The sequence below is a fragment of the Panthera uncia genome (assembly GCF_023721935.1).
Source record: "Panthera uncia isolate 11264 chromosome B2 unlocalized genomic scaffold, Puncia_PCG_1.0 HiC_scaffold_24, whole genome shotgun sequence".
NCBI lineage: Eukaryota > Metazoa > Chordata > Mammalia > Carnivora > Felidae > Panthera > Panthera uncia.
In genome coordinates, this window is record NW_026057580.1 from 102,422,020 (window position 1) to 102,441,708 (window position 19,689).

The 19,689-nt window shown below is 48.4% G+C and overlaps 1 protein-coding gene across 1 annotated transcript in view; it reads left to right on the forward strand.

The window, feature by feature from the left end:
- The window catches only part of UST (uronyl 2-sulfotransferase), a 193,033-nt gene that overhangs the window by 80,205 nt on the left and 93,139 nt on the right, over positions 1-19,689 (forward strand). The window contains exon 5 of the mRNA XM_049654668.1: positions 6,224-6,377. Coding sequence (XP_049510625.1) covers positions 6,224-6,377 — 154 coding nt within the window. The remainder of the gene's footprint in view (positions 1-6,223; positions 6,378-19,689) is intronic.

Genomic DNA, 19,689 nt, shown 5'->3' on the forward strand with positions numbered 1-19,689 from the left:
GAGCTGCTTCATTTATTCATCATCTAGGCATCTTGCTCTGTTCCTTCTGTTCCCTATTTTTAGACCTAAAAGGACCATTTCACGATACCCAGTTTTATTAATTCAACCATAGAAAGCAGTAGTTATCAGACCAAACTGATGTTTCCATCGTTGCTTCGGGGAAGGCTTCCCGCCAGAGGAGATAAACACTCCAAACTCAGCAGAAATTTCAGGCCAGTTGGGATCTGTGAGGGTTTCCACTAGACCGCTCCCTCATACAGTCTTTGAACCGCTTAAACATTTGGTCCGGACACATGTCTTCCAACTGGACTACCTGGAGAATTGAGTCAAAAATGATCTTGGCCTAAAAGATGCCCTTCTTTGTTGTGATGATTTAGGAGGACTTTTACTATTTGTGTACTGCCATCGAATGTGTCCATTCCCGGTTGTTGAACTAACCGAGAGAATGATAATTTTTGACAAATGTCAGCCTTTCCGCATGAACGGCATCTCCTCAGGTGCGGCTTAGATCCACACGCTGAAAGACCGTGACAGACAATTCAATTCATCTTCCCCTTGCCCCACTGTTTGTTTGCAAGTGTTTTGGGGGGCTTGAGGGGGCAGTAACTTTCCAACCTGTGCCCCCCCCCCCCCCCCCCCGCCACTCAACTCCCAACTTGTGTCTTGCAGGGAAGACATGAGGAAGTTACGTGTCAGAGCAAGGTGCTGTCAGAATAGTCCAAGCGAATTACAGGCTAGATCAGTACGCTAAACCATTTCAAACTACCACGTCTCAGAGCCCTTTTTTCACGGGATTCTTCATTTCTCATTCATGACTCCCTCGCCCTCCTTCACTTCTGTTTCCTTATTTATCGCAGATGCTGGCTCCCACGCCAACACTAACTCACAAAAGCAAAATATTTAAAAATAAATCAATCACTCAAGAAGCAGGCAGGGTGTGATGTTCGAGGAGCAGCGTTTTGGACACTTTCTCTCTTCCCTTAAAGAAGCCTTAATTACTGGCGTGAACAAAGGCTGCCCTCTGATGGCACTATTTAACAAAACAAATCCAGCCTTACTAATTCCATAATTCCGTCTGGTTTCCACAGCTTGTTTCTGAATGTTGACTTGGTTTTCGCTGTCATTGGCAAAACCACCCACTTTCAGGCCGTGCCCTGCAAATCTTTTGTAACGGTGACAGAAAGCTCCACCTTTGAAGAGGGCTTCCGGGTAACAGCTGAGATCAGCAGCTGCTGAACGCTGTCTTTCCCTCCTGAAGCTTGATTTCATCCTGTTGGAACACTGCTGGACTAATCTTGGGAAAATGGCGCTCTCTTCTCACTTTCCCCTTCCCCTGAGCGGATGGCGCTGGTCAGGGGACACATAAGCCCACGTGCTTTGTTGGCCCGTCGGAGATTAGTGTCCTCGGGACTTTTCCCTGAGCCCACCTCACTGCCTGCTACGAACAACCTTCCCTCTTGTGGAGTCCCCTTGGCTCCAAGCAGGAGCCCTCACTCCAGTGTCCCAGCCGGCCCTCCCTTCACCCACATTTGTCCCCACTCAGCATCCCCCTCTCTTCCCTCAGGACACGCCACAGAGCCGAGGAGGCTCAGTCTTTTCTGCTTGTGTTTTGTGAAGTGACGTCCTCTCCCTGGCGGCGGGGACCAAAGTGCCCCCGTCTCGGGTTTGGGAGGATACTTGGTGGCCCTTTGGTCCCATTCCAATGAAGGACCAGCAAATAAGCATCCCTCCCTCCCTCCTCCTGTGGGCAGCTCCTCAGCCTGCCCCCCAAACAATCACAGCCTTTTCCATGATGGCCTTTCTGTCACTTCAAAGTGTCTCTTCCCCAGGGATCAAAGCCGGGCTTCTAGCCACGGGGTACTTACCATCTTTGAATGTTAGGTAACAGCACAGGGGATAACCCCTACTTTTAGGCCAGAGGTGAGAAGAAGATACACTTTCAGTAGAATGGAAATTGCCAGCGGCCAAGTGGAGGGTCACACAGAGCTTGGGTTTAGGATGAGGAGAATGTTCTGGGGATGGCTGTATACGTAAAATGTTTCCGTTATGTATATTTTACCATAATTTAAACAAACACAAAAAAAAGAAGACATACTTTCAAAAAAATGTTCCCAGCCCTAGCAAACTCTACCATAATGGGAGGACAACACAATCTTAATTCCCCAGAACAACTGGGGTCATAAGTCTTGCTGTTTACTATGTGCAGTAATATTCTAGGCAGAATATCACCAGCAAGTTGATGAAAGTATGCCTAAAATTCTTGCCCACCTGCTTTGCTTTGCGTAGCTATTGGGGAGGTGGCTAATGCTGCGGGTTGACTGATTAAGGCAGCAGTGGGGGGCAGATACAGAAGAACATCCTCAGAATGAGATATTTAGGAATTCATGGGAAAAAAGTGAGAGCCATGCAGTTATCATTTCTCGAGAATTACATTCTGCCTTGGGTCTTCATCTTCTCATCAAAACACAAAACTGAAAAGAATATGGTAAATTTGCAGAGGGTCGGAAGGAGACCCACAGGGGGTGATTGAAGAGTTGATACATATGGTGTATGAACAGAAGTCAAAGAGTGGAAACGCCTGCTATTTTAGGATGACTTAAAAGAGAGCTTCACATATGCAGTAGCTGTTGTGGTGACCAAGGGACAAGAGCGTGGGTTGTTAAGTGAAAAACAAAATATGGCCCGCCTCCTCTGCTCTAGGATGTTTGCACAATGCAGAACCTTTCCTCAGTTGTGGTCAGCACAATTTTTTAGAGCTTCATAAAGGCCAAATTAGTAGTACAGATTAAAAAATAAAAGGAAATAAGTCTGAAGACAACTGCCAAAGGAATTTTCAAGAAGAAACATGCACAAAAGAATTTACAGGATTTAAAATTGAAGCCGAAGAGGCTAAAAGTTGTAAAAACAAACAAACCAACGAAAACAAACAAACAAACAAAAACACCGGCCACAAACAAAAAGAGAAGCTAATTCTTTATGTTGAGGGGATGAACAAAAGGAAGTCTGGATAAAAGAAGACTGGGAATTTTGGCTGGTATACCAAAGACCTCAGCTGTCAGGTTGGCCAATAGGATGGACTTCACCGGGAGGCTCTGGAAGTCTTCTCTTCAGGGTTGAAAACGTAAGGCAGAGTGTTGTGTGGCCTGAGATTGGGTGGGCGTACAAAGCCTTCTGTTTCTGGCACAGATCAGCAGCCCTACGTTCAGGAGACTGGGAGACCTTCTAAGGGTGACCAGGAATTCTGATTAGGACCAAACATTGCAGGAGGAGGAGAAACTGATCTCGAGAGAGGATGGGTTGAGGGGGGAAACCTGTTTCCCTGGGAAGCGTGGGTGGTATTCTGGCCTCTTTGGTGTAACTGACGTGCCACCCCAGTTTTACCAGTTTAGGGGGGAGCTCTGTCCTAGACAAAGGACCGGGCTGGCAGCCTGAAACCATTATTACTGTTGACTTCTGGAATGGGGCAGATCTCTATCAGATGTCTCTCTACAGTTAGAAATTTCGAGAGAGTGGCTATTATATTATCTGATACTTAATAAATTCCTAAACCATCTAAAACTTCTGTTTTGGAAAGTTATCCTGGAAACCTTGCACTGGGCTGCCGCGTGCAACTCAGAGCACGTCACCCACGTCCAAGAAGCCTTGTCAGTCTGCAGCCTTCGGGGGGAGATGGCAGCGGCCAGACTGAGGGCCCTCTCACAGTGGGAAGCCGTGCCTTGCTTCACAGGATTGGGCACTTCTGCTAATTCTCGGTAACAGTCATTCTTCACATGAAGACAGACTACAGTTGAGGTTTTTGGAAAGCGTGATGCGATTGCGGAGGGCCTCCCGGCATTCACATCTGGGACGCATGCTTCGTCTTCCTAACCCGTAGCTTTATTACTTTAGTTGCTGCTTATCGTAGGTACGAAACTCAATTTAATTAAAAAGAGGAAGATACCTCCAGGACGATAGGGGTGAGCTGGTTTGGCACAGCTGACTTGTGAGATGAGTTGGTTCCCATGCGCCTCCAGCTGCGTGAACGTCACCTTGTGTCCATACGAGACTCGTATTGGCACGGCTAACCCTGCTTACCTTTCCCATGGGGAGTGGTCAAGGGGTCCAGAGTATCATTCACGCAGCCTGGTGCCTGAAAGTCCACCACTAGACAGTCATTTCTTTTCGTACCTTTGGATTCCTCTTTCTGAAGCTTCTCGTTAAAAATGCAAATAGATGGGGGCCCCTGCATGGCTCGGTCAGTTAAGCGTCTGACTTTGACCCAGGTCACGATCTCAGGGTTCGTGGGTTCGAACCCCATATTGGGCTCTGTGCTGACAGCTCGGAGCCTGGAGCCTGCTTCGGATTCTGTGTCTCCCTCTCTCTGCCCCTTCCCTGCTCGCGCTCTGTCTCTGTCTCTGTCTCTCTCAAAAATAAACATTACAGATTTTTTTTTAAATAATAAAAAAATAAAAATAAAAATGCAAATGGGGCGCCTGGATGGCTCAGTCGGTTGAGCATCCGACTTCGGCTCAGGTCACGATCTCACGGCTCGTGAGTTCGAGCCCCGCGTCGGGCTCTGTGCTGACAGCTCAGGGCCTGGAGCCTGCTTCAGGTCCTGTGTCTCCCTCTCTCTCTGCCCCTCCCCTGCTTGCACTCTGTCTCTCTCTGTCCCTCACAAATGAATAAATGTTAAAAAAATTTTTTAGATAAAAATACAAATAGACCTAGGACCTTATGTGAGTTAATACACGACAAAGGATGGGTGACCTGGTATGTCGACTTTCATCTATAGCAGAGGCCTGTGATATCAGCAGAAGCCTGTAAACTTAGAAGCATACACCCAGGCATTCAAGTCTTCACTGGCTGAGCACCTACTGTGTGGCTCACACTGTGCTAAGTGGCATCGTTGCCGGCTCCAGGAGCGTAGGCTGACGGGAGAGGCAGACCTACACGGACAGTGCCGGACAGAAGGACGGACACGGGATGGGGCAGAACTGCTGAAGGATGTGACTGTGATTCTGGGCTGGCTTTTGCAAGGTGACAGAGTCTGCCAGCCGGGGAGTCGTGAGACGGGGTCTAGTCAGTTTGTTTTCTCTGTGCTCCTTCTGACCCCTGATGGAATGTCCAGGCATCCTCATCAGAAGGTCACAGGGTCACAGGGTAAAAGGACCCTGAGGGTCTGCCTGCGGGTCCCCAGAAGGTCCCCAGAGCGAGACCTGTGCCCAGAGCCTGGAGTGTTCTCCCAGGCTCCCCAGGGCCATTGTGTGCAGGCCGGTCAAAGAAAAAGGGGAGAAGCCTTAAGAAAAACTCAGCCAACCTGATCGTTTTGCCTCAGGGAGGCCTTGCCCTCAGGCCAGCGTTCAGAGCATTTACCCAATACCTTTGTGGAAGACATTAAAATGAAACACCTAGATACTCGTTTTATTTTTATCTAAAACCACCTGCCTCCATTTGAGGATAATTACATAGATTTTTGTTGTGCTCATAATGCCCCCTTACGTTATTACTTTTCTCAACTCTGGAATCTTCTTTCCATGGTTCAGAGCACAGATTCTGGAGCCAGACCTGCCTGGGTTCACATCCCGGCTCAGCCACAAATTACTCACCCCCTCCCTGCCCCAGGTGCCGATGGGGACGGTTGTGGTTCCTACTCCATGGAGACGTTGTGAGTCTTCTGTGAGGTGTTCACGAAAGGCTTACAAGAAGGTGATTTAATAAATGTTGAGTGTGTTTAATAAACGTTGGCTAATGTCACCCACTTCCTGCAGAGCACCTGCCCTGAGACTGTTGGAATCAGAACATAGAAGAAGCACCATCTCACCCAGCGAGGCAATCGGGATTGATCACACGTTCCATGAGGGGCAGCCACCTGCCAGTGTGTCTGTGCCAGACACTGGGAATACAAAACCCACCACCGCGTGCCCCCACCCTCAGGGACCCACAGCCCAGGGAGAAAACGAGACCATGTCCACACCTCCCTGCTGACAAATCCAGTCGTTTGCATGGTGCTGGCCAGGAATAGCCCTCTCAGCCCCAGCAGGTCCCCGCACACACATTTCCCACACATAATAAAGTGCCGATCAGGAACCCCTGCTCGCTGATTGAATTCTTCACTGGTACCTTAGCAGACTGGGTCCTCTAATGACAATATATGAGCTAGAGGGGAAACGGAGTCTAAGTGGGCTTCGTTGTCCTCCAGAAGTGATGGGTCGTAACCAGCTCCATGTTTGTGTGCATGTGTTAGGTTTGGAGGAGACCAGCCCGTCTACATCAACATCATTAGAGACCCCGTCAACCGGTTTTTATCTAACTATTTTTTCCGTCGATTTGGAGACTGGAGAGGGGAACAGAACCACATGATCCGCACCCCCAGCATGAGGCAGGAGGAACGCTACCTGGTAAGTCCTGTGGCATCTAAGAGTGGCCCACCCCGCCCTGGGCGAGCCCCTGGAGGCCGGGGAGCTCTCCCTCCCCACCCTGGCTGTCCCGTGGCACTTCTGTGGCACCTTCCTCAGGGAGGAAGTTTTTGCCCGTGAAAAGCTGATTGTCCCAGATGACCCAGATCCTGATGAGCATCTTCTCAAATGACTTTCTAGTCTGGTTTTTCCTGGTTTGTCTTTCGCACTAAATCCCAGGGGAATCCCTAGGGAAACCTGATGGGTGTTACTGTCATTTAGACGTGTTTGGAATCTCTCTTGAAGGGCACAACGTGCTTCCCGTGGCAGTCCTATGAGAGAGGGGTGTCTTCAGATGAGACCCTGTGGTTCCTTAAAGGATGTGGGCACAACCGTGACTGTTTACAGGTCGTCCAATGTCAAGTCCGGGTTCTTGCCCACCAGAGCACAACAGAATTAGGCTGTCTCAGCAAAAACTGCTCTTTCTGGACCTTGTTTGGGGACCCTCAGCTCCATGGGGATGTTAATTGTGACCCCAGTAATTGTTTCCATAGGGCAGAGTTGGGAACAAAAAGGGAGGGCCAGCAACAGAGTTAGAGTGCATTTGTCACCTGTTTGTGACCTAGATCAACAAAAGCTTGTCGGGCAGCCGAGATCTGGTGGTAAAGAAGGGGAAATCCTGGTCTGCGTGTCTCAGGGAGCCTGTTGGGGTCACCCAGACCCATCCTGGGCCGTTGGGCACAGCAGAAGGAGAAGAGAGTAATGAGGGGTCAGTACAAGTCTGTTCCCAGGGTGGGAGAGTGACCCAGAGCCTGTGCCCCCTGCTGTCAAGGCCACAGAGCATCCTTAGAGCTGAAGTGTCATTACCCAAAATTCCAGCCAATGCCCAAGCTTCTCTTTCCTCATTTAATTTTTAAAAGTGTAATGAAAGTTCGTGTTTGGAGCATGGGAGTATTTTGCGTGATGTCACTTTCACGTGTTACAATCCACAAGCAGAGTTGAGAAAATGGAGTTGTATCTTATCTGCCGTGAAACAACGCGTTCATAGATGGGCCAAGACCAGAAACTAAGCCCAGTTACCATTCAGGATTTACTCAACCACCTAATGCTTTAGTGAAATATTTTTAAAATGGCTTTTACTTTAAAAAAAAAAATTTAGTGGCAGAAACTCTCATCTTTTCCTTGAAACTGCATGTTAGAACCATGGCTATATATTTTTTATTCAGTGACAAGTACATCTTCAGAGGATAGAACCACTTACTAGCAATACAGGCGGGCTGGGTCTGAGGACCCAGAGTGGGGGACAGTCCCACAGAATCAGCCAGGAGGCTCCTTGGCTTCACACAGGATGGAAATCATACCCAACCCAGCAGGAGGCAAAAGCAGGGTTGACTGAAGATATATACCGAAAGAGATAGAGATGGAGTGTCCAGGAGATTTGGAAACGAGAAGAGGGAGTCTGGCCTTTGCTTGGGATCTGCGGTTTTTATTGGTGATTAGGGTCGGGTGTGTGTCCTCTCAAACATACAGGAGCGGGTCAGAACAAGACAGGGTCCACACGTCCTTCATAAGTCGCTCGTTCCCTGAAGCCAGGGGTCTTGGTGTGCAGATATCCAGTGTCTGTGGTCTGGAACAGGCACATGATACCTCTGCCCGGTCATTCCTTAGATATCATCTGTTGTGCTGGAAAACTCCAAAGATATCATTATCTCTCTATCCCTTAGAAAGGGGGCATACGTTAAGGTAAGGCATGTGCAGAGTAGGGTGCAGATCCCAGCAAGAAGAGAAGCAGGAAAAGAAGCCAAGGGGAGAAAGAAACAGCCTTTGCTTTCATGGGGTCTCTTTGATTTCCCGGTCTCATTAGAGGAGTAATGTCTATTTGGATTATTGTGGTTTGCGTTGGCTCTTGGTTACCATTTATATGTTCTTTTGAAAATGATGGGGCATATTCAATTTAATCAAAGAATATTACGGTTCCTGACCCGATCCTGATACTAAGAAAGTTAGAACCAAGTTATAGCTGATGATCTTGAAAAACCAAAGATCTGGAAGTGAGTTTTATGAATCCCGCTCTTCAAACGTTAATGTAGGTAATAGCTAAAGTCGCAGTCCGTCAGAAGGTGAAAAGTGATTTTGGAAAAACACGGAAGTGGAGGGGCAGCCTTGGGGATCCAGAATGCCAGAGGGGGCGGGGACCGGCTGGGATGTCAGTGAGGGGGTGAGGAAGACAGTGAGGACGTGGCATCGGAGGGACTGTCAGAGTAGAAGATGGAAGTCGGTAAGTTGGTCAGCGAGGGGCACACAGCTCCACCTGGAGGGGCATCCGGACAAAGGCCTGCAGTGGGCACACGTGTGGTTCATTCAGAGATCAGCGGGGAGAACGGTGTGGCTGGTGGAGAGTGGGGCGTGGGGACAGGAAAGTGGCAGGAGGAAATTTCGGAGAGGTAAGGGTGGGAGAGAACAGATCGTAGAAAGCCCCATGAGTGACGCCAGTTTCTCTAAGTGAGCTGGGAAGTAACCCGAATGACCCCAAGTCAAACCCACCTTCCTCAGTGCTCTTTCTCTGGAGTCTCCATGGGAAGGCTGAGCCCTTCTCCCAGCGGGGATGTGTCATACCATCAGCCTGCAAACACCCTCAGCAGGCTTCTCCCACCTTTCTAGGAGTCAGGGCCTCCCTCCTGCGCTAGACCTGTATCTGGCCAATCCCTGCAAGTCTCACAGGCTCTTCCCACTCAAAGTTTCCACAGGGCTCTATTGAGAATGGAGTTTGTGGGATGGTGACCCCACAGTTATGCAGTGCACAGGCTATACAGCTGTACAGGGAGGTCTTGATGTTCTTCCTCTGTGCTCTCAGAAAGTTCCGTGCTGGTGATACCATTTCTCTGGGTGATATAATGTCTTAACTTCTGCCCTCCAACAGCCTATAAGCTCTTTGAGGACCAGATAGGATCAAAGTTCCATCTGTGTCCCTGGCACGCAGAAGAGGGGCTGAAATACTGGAGGCCTAAATAGCATTCTACTTACTAAATAACAAACACATTATTAATATGGAAGCTGAGAGCAATTCTCTAGGTTTTTCTACCCTGTCACATTTTGCCATCCTGTGAATCATTGCACATAACGTAGTCTGCACGTATTCACACAGTTAAGTTGTAATCATTTGCCAGAGAGGTTGTAAACAGGAGAGAAAAAAAAAAATCATGGTTTAGATTTAAAAAAAACAAACAGGGGCGCCTGGGTGGCGCAGTCGGTTAAGCGTCCGACTTCAGCCAGGTCACGATCTCGCGGTCCGTGAGTTCGAGCCCCGTGTCGGGCTCTGGGCTGATGGCTCGGAGCCTGGAGCCTGTTTCCGATTCTGTGTCTCCCTCTCTCTCTGCCCCTCCCCCGTTCATGCTCTGTCTCTCTCTGTCCCAAAAATAAATAAAAAATAAAATAAAAAGTTGAAAAAAAAATAAAAAAAAAATAAAAAAAACAAACAAACCCATAAAGTGTTGAAAGTTGATAGTCGAAGCTAATCTTATGCTGCCTTTATGGTGTGATTTGAGAGATTCTGGGGAACTTTCCCCGCCTGGAATTCTACCCTTAGAGATTTGCAGGGGCCTCCTTTCCAAATGGAAGCTCTGTGTCCTGGGAAGGGCCTGTGTCCGATGAGCTCATGTCATTCCTTGGCAGGGCCCCAGCAGGAGAGCACTGGGCTCCCCAAAGCAGCAGAGGGAGAAATCAGGGTAGCAAGGAATAGAGAGGGGGCCCCACGGGACATGTGACTCCTTCGTGACCTGGCCCCAGCCTGACCCAGTTAGAAGACTCTTTTCTTGTTCAAAGGATAGTTTGTTTATTTGGAAGAAGATGGTCTATCCCCCCCCCTTTTTTTAATAGCTGAAACTTTTCATTTCATCTCCTTGGACCCATTAAACCCTTGAAATAAAACTGTCCCCTTTCAGAGCCTGCCCTCATTTTGGCAAGCCTGGGTGGTCAGTTGTTTGACTCAAAAGAGGGTGTTGTGTCTCCGTGGGGTGTAGGGCAGCTGTGAGGAGACCGCTGTCCCTGGAGGGGACGCACAGGGTGCACCCACACCCGAGAAGGAGGCAGGCGTGGCCGTGTGACGAGACCTCTCCCTGAACACTGCACGCACGCGGAGTCATGGGAGCTGGCCCCAAATGGGTCCACTGATGTACCCACATTATTCCAGATCTCAGCACTCCAAAGTCACTTGCTTTATCCAGTTGCCAAAACTCAGGCAGTTCTGCTCCTGGCCCCGAGCCTCACAGAGCTGCTTAGCATACAGCTGAGAGAGGGCCAGGGCCTCTGAGCCTGCCCCGGTTTGGGGGGGGGGGGGTGTGAAATAATATCATCTTGTGATGCTGGTTTGGAAGAAAATGGAAAAGGGTAAAGGGATCATAGGATTTGCAGGGTCCCTGGAGGTCATGGGGAGACTCTTGTTTCACAGGGGGTAGGAACGGGGTCTGGGTCTGAGGGTGGGTCAGAGGCCCCACCAGAAGGAGAAGCCGGGCCCCCAACTCCACAATTGTATCATTTGATCATTTGGACCTTATGTTTTACTTCCTGCATGTTAAAGGAAGAAGAGGACTGGGCTGGGCCAAGTTCTGTGCTTTCTGAGCAAAATCATTTTGTCTGACGCATCTTTACAAAGACAACAGCTGTTATAACCTTTTCTTTCTTCCCAAATTTTCTAGCATCTTATAGCTATTTCCCATATTTTCTGGAAACAGTTAGATTTTCTAGAAGTTTCTATGTCTTTCCAAACCATGCTTCCCTTGTATTCACACACACAAAAATAATTTTAAAATAACTTCTTGCTTGGGGCACCTGGGTGCCTCAGTCGGTTGGGCGTCCGACTTCGGCTCAGGTCATGTTCTCATGGTTCGTGGTTCGAACCCCGCGTCGGGCTCTGTGCTGACAGCTCAGAGCCTGGAGCCTGCTTCCGATTCTGTGTCTCCCTCTCTCTGGCCCTCCCCTGCTCACTCTCTGTCTCACTCTCTCTTTCAAAAATAAATGAACATTAAAAAAATGTTCTTGCTAGAACAGATACAAATTCAACATAGAGCAGCCACGCCGTGAAAAGGCCGTTCCCTTCGGCTCATATCTCTTTGTCCAGACCCAGACACTGGGCCGCCCAACGCACAGGTTCCTCCTTTCTCTTTTGCTTTTAGACTCATAAGGTGGGACAGAGATGAGCCCAGGCACACTTGGATACATCCCAGCGCATGAGACTCTTCTCCAGCTGGAGTCCAGGCTCCTTTTATTTCCAGGGCAGGGAGGTCCCTGGCACCCAGAACGTAGCTAATGAAAGAATGAATGGCCGCTAATGAAAAGCAACTGTTGTGATTTACAAGCGAGGGAGAGCATCTCATGCCTGCAGAAGCCACTCCCTTTTCCAGTTGCTGAATTTCCCTGCAAATGGATTTCTTGCCCTGGCATTTCCACTCCGTTCGTTATGTATACGTGTGCCATTTCTGCCTGCTGTTTGCCTAAAACTTGGCTGTAGAAAGGTTCATGGTCGAATGTTCTGCAGGGATACCACTTCGTAGTTTCAAACTCCAAAAAATGTCAGGTTGGCCTCCTTACCCAAGCTTACTGCACGTTCACCGGAGGACCCTTCCACTAGACGACACTCCATTTGAAGAACAGGGAGAGAAGGAGACGTTCCCAGGGAGAAAACGCCTCTGTGATACTGTTTATTCGCCTTGGCTGTAAAGCGTGGAAAGTAATGCATGTTTAGAAAAAAAAAAGATGCATAATTTACAGCTTCTTAATTCATAAAGAATTCAGTGAATCATGTTGGCCCCGTTGGATTCTGGAGAAGTCTGAAAACTGGCCAGCGTCAGCAAAGGTTTTGCAGAGAGCTATGCATTTTAATCTGCTTGAAAGTTTTGGACTCTAAACGTCCTTTAGCTTTGGAAATGTATATATGAAATACTCATTTCTGGAAATTTCCACTCTGCCCTGACCAGCTGAGGCTGTCTTGTGATCGAAACCTCGGGCTTTGCCTCCGTCTTTATTAAGCGTCATCTTCTTAAAGAAAGAAAACAAATATGGGATTTGGATGGTCTGCTCTTTCAGTATTTCAGTAAATATCTATGTTTTCCGAATTTTGGAAAGTAAAAAAGTAATACTCTGTCTCCGACTAGTTCAGATTTGGCTTATGATTGCAGGCTGAGACAACAGCCTACCTAGCTGGGTGACCCAGCCGGTGAGTTAGCCTCCGTGAACCTTACTTTTCTCATCTGTACGATGGGGATATTTTACCTCCCTTGCCTGTATCACAGAGTTGTTGGGAGAATAAGTGAGACATTCTACACAGAAGTACTCTGAAAGCTAAGAGTTTCCAGAAATGGTTTCGGCATTAATGCTTTCACCCACTGGCTGCATGTGACCTGTAGAGACTATTGCTCCTACGACCAGGAGCTGCTGTTCCCCTGTAGCCCAGGCCACGCTGGGCCATGTACTGAAGCGTGAGGTCCACCTCCGCCAAGATCTCACATGGCCCCACCAGGCCCCTTCCCCTGGGAATTTGTTTCTAAGGAAACTGCTTCTCTCTGTGTTCCCAGCAGCTGGAGGCGCGTTTTGATCCTGGCCCACTGGCATATATTTGTCCCTGTTTATTTGCTTGGAAACCTAAGCAGCTGTAGGCACAGGGCTGTAAAGTCACGGAAACAGCACACTGTCGGCTTCCAAGGAGTGGGGAGAAAAGGTGAGCCAGGGCCGAAATGCTCCCTCATGCCGCGCAGAGGTGCGGAGGACGAAAGAGCCCTGACTTGAGAGAAACATTTTTGGAATCCATTTGTCAAAAGTGGTCACGGGCATCGCTAGAACCAAAGACCACTTCTGGGGTTTAGCAGCACCCAGAGCGGCCCCGGAAGCTTCTGGCAAACAGAGAAGATGATGGCACAGGAGGGGGAGGGGCAGGAGAGTCGAAAACAAGAAGGGGTCTCGGAGAAAAGGCTGGCTAGGTGCCTTGTGAGGGAAGAACGGAGAACCTCCAGCCACTGGTCAGGATGCCACCAAATAGCCACAGCCTTGCAACTGGTGGGTCGCAGGTTAGTGTGCCCTCCTCACATTTGCTCATTCACCTTCCAGCATCCTCCTACACCTCTGCGTGTAGGTATTAGGTCCCACCCCTCGACCCCCTTTTATGGGCTCCAAAGGGGAGCCCAGACAGGCTACATGGATAGGGTCAAACTCCAAATGTGAGGAAGTCGTATTAGGCCCTATGAGTTACAAGGAACTCAGATCCCCTCAGGTTACCTCAGGTTACAGGGGCCGGGGGAGCAGAAACGTGGGGACAATGATGAGGACGTGTCCAGGAATGAGGACAGAAGGACCACAACTGCCGGCAAAGACCAGAACATGCCACGCAGAGCACAGCCCATGAGGAGGACGGGGAGCAGAGCGAAGCCCAGCATCAAGGCGGGACACCAGACGTGGCTCGGAATCGGAGCCAGGTCTGGCCACCAAATTACGTTGGCACCGGGCCGCCCAGGGGTCCCCAGCTCCCTATTCTGCGATTCTGTCTTTGACACGCTTCAGCCACTCGCCCTCCTCTCGCCTTCTTCAGTGGCCTCGTCCGCTGCTCCCACAGTGGTGCCCGGTATTTCTCTTTGGCTCACATTCAAGGCCCTGAGTGACCCTGATTTGTCCAGTTGGTCAGTCTGTCCAGCTGCCTCATCGGTCGTGTTTGGCTGCCCCTGAGACACGTCCCCTCTCTGCTCTGGTCGAGGGGGTAGGCAGATGGGTGGGACAGGATGGAGCATCCCGTACGCGCAGGGCCTGTGTTAGCTTCCCATTGCCGCTGTGACGGTCGACCGCGCGCGTAGTGGCTTCGACGACAGAAATTTCTGCCGTTGCATTTGTGTAGGTGAGAAGTGTAGCGCAGAACACCAAGGTGTCAGCAAAGCCGCCTTCCATTTTGGGGGTTCAAAGCGAAGACCCCTTTCCTCGTTCATTCGGGGAAGGCAGAATCCATGCCCTGTGCTGGCAGGATTGAGATCCCATTTTCTTCCTGGTGCTCCCGTGAGCACCATTCCCATTGTCTAGAGGCGTCTACGTTCCTTGAAATGTGGTCCCCTTTTCCAAAGCACCTAGTGACTTGAGCCCCTTACCTGCTACAGATCTCTCCTCCTTCTTCCATCTCATCCCTTTAACCCAGCTGAGGAGGGATCTACACTTGGAGGGTTCGTGTGATTAGATCGCACTCACCCAGATAATCCGGAATATTCTCGGTCTCAAGGACTGTAACCTTCATCACACCAGCAGGATCCCTTTTGCCACATAAGATACCGTATTCACGGGTACCAGGAATTAGGGTGTGGACATCTTCAAGGCCCACTATTCTGCCTGCCACAGCGTCACCTAGGACTGCAGGTCCTAAAGAGACTGGAGGCGATGTGAGCGTGACAGGCACTTGACCCGTCCCGTCCATAGGTGGGGGCCCTCATCTGCTTTCCACTGTGGCATGGCACCAAACTACGGCTACCCTGCTTCTGGTCTTCAAAACCAAGAGTACAGTCCTCCATTTTGGGTTTTCTCCTTAACACTAATGACGCATCCATCCAGTCATCATTCATTTATTCAATAAACACCGGTAGTCCTTTCTGTACGTCAGGCACGATAATAGAAACTGGAGATAAAACATAGAGCAAAAATAGACTCAACGTCTATCCTCATGGAGCTCAGAGTCCTATAAGCGAGACAGGCAGTAATCCCCACCGCACAAATGCATGTGAGATAGTAACTGTATCACATCCTACAGTGCAGAGACAGGGCACTGTCCAGGCATAGGATGAGGCAGTTGGCAAGTGGGAGGTCAGAGACATGATGGTTGAAGTAAGATCTGAAGGGAAAGAGGGGAAGGAAGAACATCCAGATGTAGGGAACAGCATGTGCAAAGTTCCGGTGGCAGGAGGGAGCACAGTGAGCCGAGGGGGAGAACGAGGGAGGCTGGAGCAGAGAGATCAGAAGGAGGACAGAAAAAGCTGAGTCCGGTAATGTGGGCAGGCAGAGGTCAGGCCCTGTTAAAGAGCACTGGGGAGACACTCAGGATTTAAAGCACGGGAGGCATATGTACATGGGATCCTGAAACTTTTACATTTTGAAAAAAATTAGCTAACGAAATACAGAAGGACTCCAAGTATGTGCATAGACCAGTTAGTTCAAGGCTAAATGCAGAGATCCAAGTGGGAGATAAATGAAGAAGCAAGTGTTTATGGAGCATTGACCATACACAAGGAGCAGCTCCAGTTTGGGGCAGGGGTGGTGATGGAGGAGCATTTACAAACAAGTGTAAAACACCCCACTGTCCTAGTTGTTAACAGCCCGGCTAGCAACGGAAGAACCAAACTTGAAAAGCTCACCACCAACAAGGAGAGAGGTCATAGCTCAGTGCAGCAGCACAGAAATTGTCATTGGCTGGGACACGTTTAATTAGCAAAATAATGATGGAGACACAGTCTGAGAATCCAGGTGAGGAAGGCAATCTGGGAGAGTTGGGGTCATTGGGGGAGGCTTCTTAGCCGAGGTGGGAGCTCCATCTTTAAGGACGGATATAGATTAAGGCAGGGGTACGGGTCAAGAGGGCCATAGGAACTGAGTGTGTGCAAAAGCCTGAGAGCCTGAGGCTTGCTCTTTGGTGACCCACCCAGCTTGGCTGGAGCAGAGGGTCTAGGGAGGCGAGGAGCTTTGGGGCTGTAAAGCAGTTCTCCAGATGGCCCTGAGCAGGGGAAGCAACATGCACTCGTGAAGGAAGGTCCCAACAGGAGCATCAAACCCCAGGGCCGCCAGGGCACAGCCAGGTGCATCCGCTGGCCACCTGTCAGCTGAGCTCCTCTGCTTCTCACCCCGCCCCTCCCTGTGAGCCCTCGGACCCTGCAGCTGTCTCTTCGCTGGGGGCTCAGCTCTGCGCCCCTGCTGGGCCAGTTGGCTCATATTCACAAAGGTGACAGTTTCCAGCCTGGCCGCTCATTGGAATCACCTGATTCCAGAACTACTGATGCCTGTCTCCTACACCCAGAGATTCTGGTCTGGTTGATCTGGAGTGCAGCCTGGGCTTTGGGATTTGTTACAAGCTCCGGAAGTGATGGCAACACGTAGCAAAGGTGGAGAAGTACGAAGGATAACAGCACATCCGTGACTGGCTGTGTTAGCAGGCGCTGCTCTCACCAAGAGACGCACCGCCTGAGTATCTTCTGGAGTCTTACCTCCCGTATCCTCCGCCCCTTTGGAAAAAGCTGTACTTGCCTTCCCCTCAGAAACGTTTCTGCTTGTAAGGCTTTTATTTGGCCCATGCAGATAAATGTCGTTAAAGAAGTTTGATGATGTAGTGCGAGGTTTGCTGTGTTAACGAATACTTGTACCTGTGTTATCGGGCTTCCTTCTAAATTGAAGTGGGTCCTATTTATTATACAGAAACCAAAGAGTCTATGATAGGTGCCTTTAACATCTCACTTTCTAGAGCCCTGCTTCAGGCAGTAAAACAGAGAGCGAGCACTTTGGCGAATAAAATCCTTGAGCATGAGGACCTCTGTATTGCCACCTCATCAAAGAGACATGTGTCGTATACAAATACATATACATACTAAATGAAAAGACATGGGTAAATACAACTACACTTTAAATGCAGTCAGGAAATGTCCTTTCGAATAATGTTCCCCAAATGTAGTCAGGGCATTTGCTATTCAAAGAACTTACGGGGTGAAGTTTTATATAAAGTGCCAAGTTAATGGCTCAACTGATCTGCGTTAAAATTTTGAATTTCATACCTTGCATTTGTTTTGCAGAACCCGGCGCACCACTGTAGTTGTCCTCAATTTGCTTTGCCAAATTGTAATATTTTTTCTCTGCCCAACCGTGTTACATACACAGCACAAATTCCCCAAAGGCGGGATGACCTCCAAATGCGTCCTGAAAAATATTTTGCAAAGTTTGAAGACAGACAGGAAAAGTAAAAGTGTAAAACATCTGAGAGATTTATTGGACTCTCAGCTTAAATTCTAATTGCAAGTACTTATGAAAATGTCAATATTAACATGAAATAGCTGGCAGTTTCTCTAATAAATGTAAATTGAGTTAGATGGTGCATAATTGGAAAAACGCTTGCTTTGCTCGGGCTCTCCCAAAACAAGCCTTAAAATCTGTTAGCTGCAGCAGCCTTGCCCTCTAATGGCTGGAAATAGAAGGACAAATACTTTTAACAGCAAGGGGGATAGAAACTAAGAGAAGGGCATGGCTGACCATTTAGCACCATGTGCAGGTTCTCTTCCCAAAGCATGGGGCACGGTGTAGATGTTAGTGTGAGCATATTCGTAAAAAGAGGTGGCTAGATGGAGGCTGAGGGCTAGGGAGCCAAAAGCCAATGCCAAGTGCCTTGGATCTTCAGAGCCGTCTTCTCTAGAAGCTGGTAAAACAGATGCTTGATCTCCTGAAATGCAACAAGAAGGTAAAACTCACCTCCAAACACTAAAGATTTTTTTAAATGTTTATTTTTGAGAGCGAGAGAGACAGAGCACCAGTGGGGCAGGGGCAGAGAGAGAGGGAGACAGAATCCAAAGCAGAATCCGGGCTCCAGACTATTAGCACAGAGCCCGACGTGGGGCATGAACCCACGAACCGTGAGATCATGATCTGAGCCAAAGTCGGATGTTCAACCAACTGAGCCACCCAGGCGCCCCCAAATATGAAAGATGTAAATGCCTGGAAAAGTGATAGAATAAATAATCAAGCCTGGAAACTGTGATGGTCTTAGCTCGAATTGGTTTTGCAGAACACGCTTAACAAACTACCTCCGTTCCCTCTTATGAGCGACTAATGAGTGTCACAGACAGGGTAGAACCAGTAAATGTGGTTTGGTGGGAATTTAGTAGGAAGTCTGATCTTATCCCACATGACACTTGCATTGGTCTTCTAGGAAAGCAGCCAGGAATGAATGGGACAGGTGGGGGATGAACCGGCTATAAACTCGTGCACAGACCATCTTTTCTCTGACCCTAAGCTCATGAAGATATTCATGGTTAAATGAAAGAGATTTGGCCAAAGCCTACTCAGCTTCACGATGAGTAAAGATTTGTAAAAACGGCTCAGCGTTTCATTGGACAAAGTGGAAACACAATGGAATTGTACCAACATTCATATACTCATCACCTTTTGCATTAAAGAGAAAGTGACTCTGCTATGAATTTACAGTAAAGATGGCTGCCCCTTTGCCTCCTGCAGAGTCTTTTTTTTTTATGTTTATTTTATTTTTAAGAGAGAGAGAGACAGAGAGAGAGACAGAGTGTGAGTGGGAGAGGGGCAGACACAGAATCTGAAGCAGATTCTGAAGCAGGCTCCAGGCTCCAAGTTATCAGCACATTCAGCACAGAGCCTGATGCGGGGCTCGAACTCACGAACTGCGAGATCATGACCTGAGCCAAAGTCGGTCGCTTAACTGACCAGGCGCCCCGTCACCTGCCGTCTTAAACGCTCACTTCCAATTTTTGAAATAAACTCACCTCTTGGATGAGACTTGGTGGAAAGAAATCAGCATATGTACAAAAGAAAGTTCTCAATTTCAATAGGAGACCGAGGAAACTTTGTTGACGATAGAATCTCAGATCTAACTATGGCATTCTCTGGTTGCTATTAGTAAAAACTATGTGCGATTAAGAAAAGTGATCTAATCTAACATGATAAGGTTAACCTCAACCAACTTTGATTACTGCTAATCTTTATTTCTCCAGTAATTATTACTTGGTGTGGATGATATATCTATATATACATATACATACATATATATATGTATATATATATATATATATTTTTTTTTTTTTACTTGCTAATGTGTGTTGCTTCTTAAATCCTCCAAATTATTTCATGGTGGTATATGTCTTATATTTTTAATTAAAATGTAATTCTCTAGATGATAGGACATAATCTCTCTTTTTTTTAGTTTATTTATTTATCTTGAGAGAGAGAGTACAAATGGAGGAGGGCCAGAGGGAGAAGGAGAGAGAGAGAATCCCAAGCAGGCTCTGCACTGACAGCACGGAGCCCAATGCGCGGCTCGAACTCACGAACCGTGAGATCATGACCTGAGCCAAAACCAGGAGTCGGACACTTCACCAACTGAGCCACCCAGGCACCCTGCATAATCTTCTCTTTTGATCTTAGCACCCGTCACAGCTCTGTGGCCAAAACCCAGCCTAAACTTCAGTACATACTTAATAACAGATACATATACAGAGTACTAATGACATATGCTTCTCTTCTCCACTAGCATGAGAAACTTCAGCGTGCTTTGAACACCTACAATGTGCCAGGCACT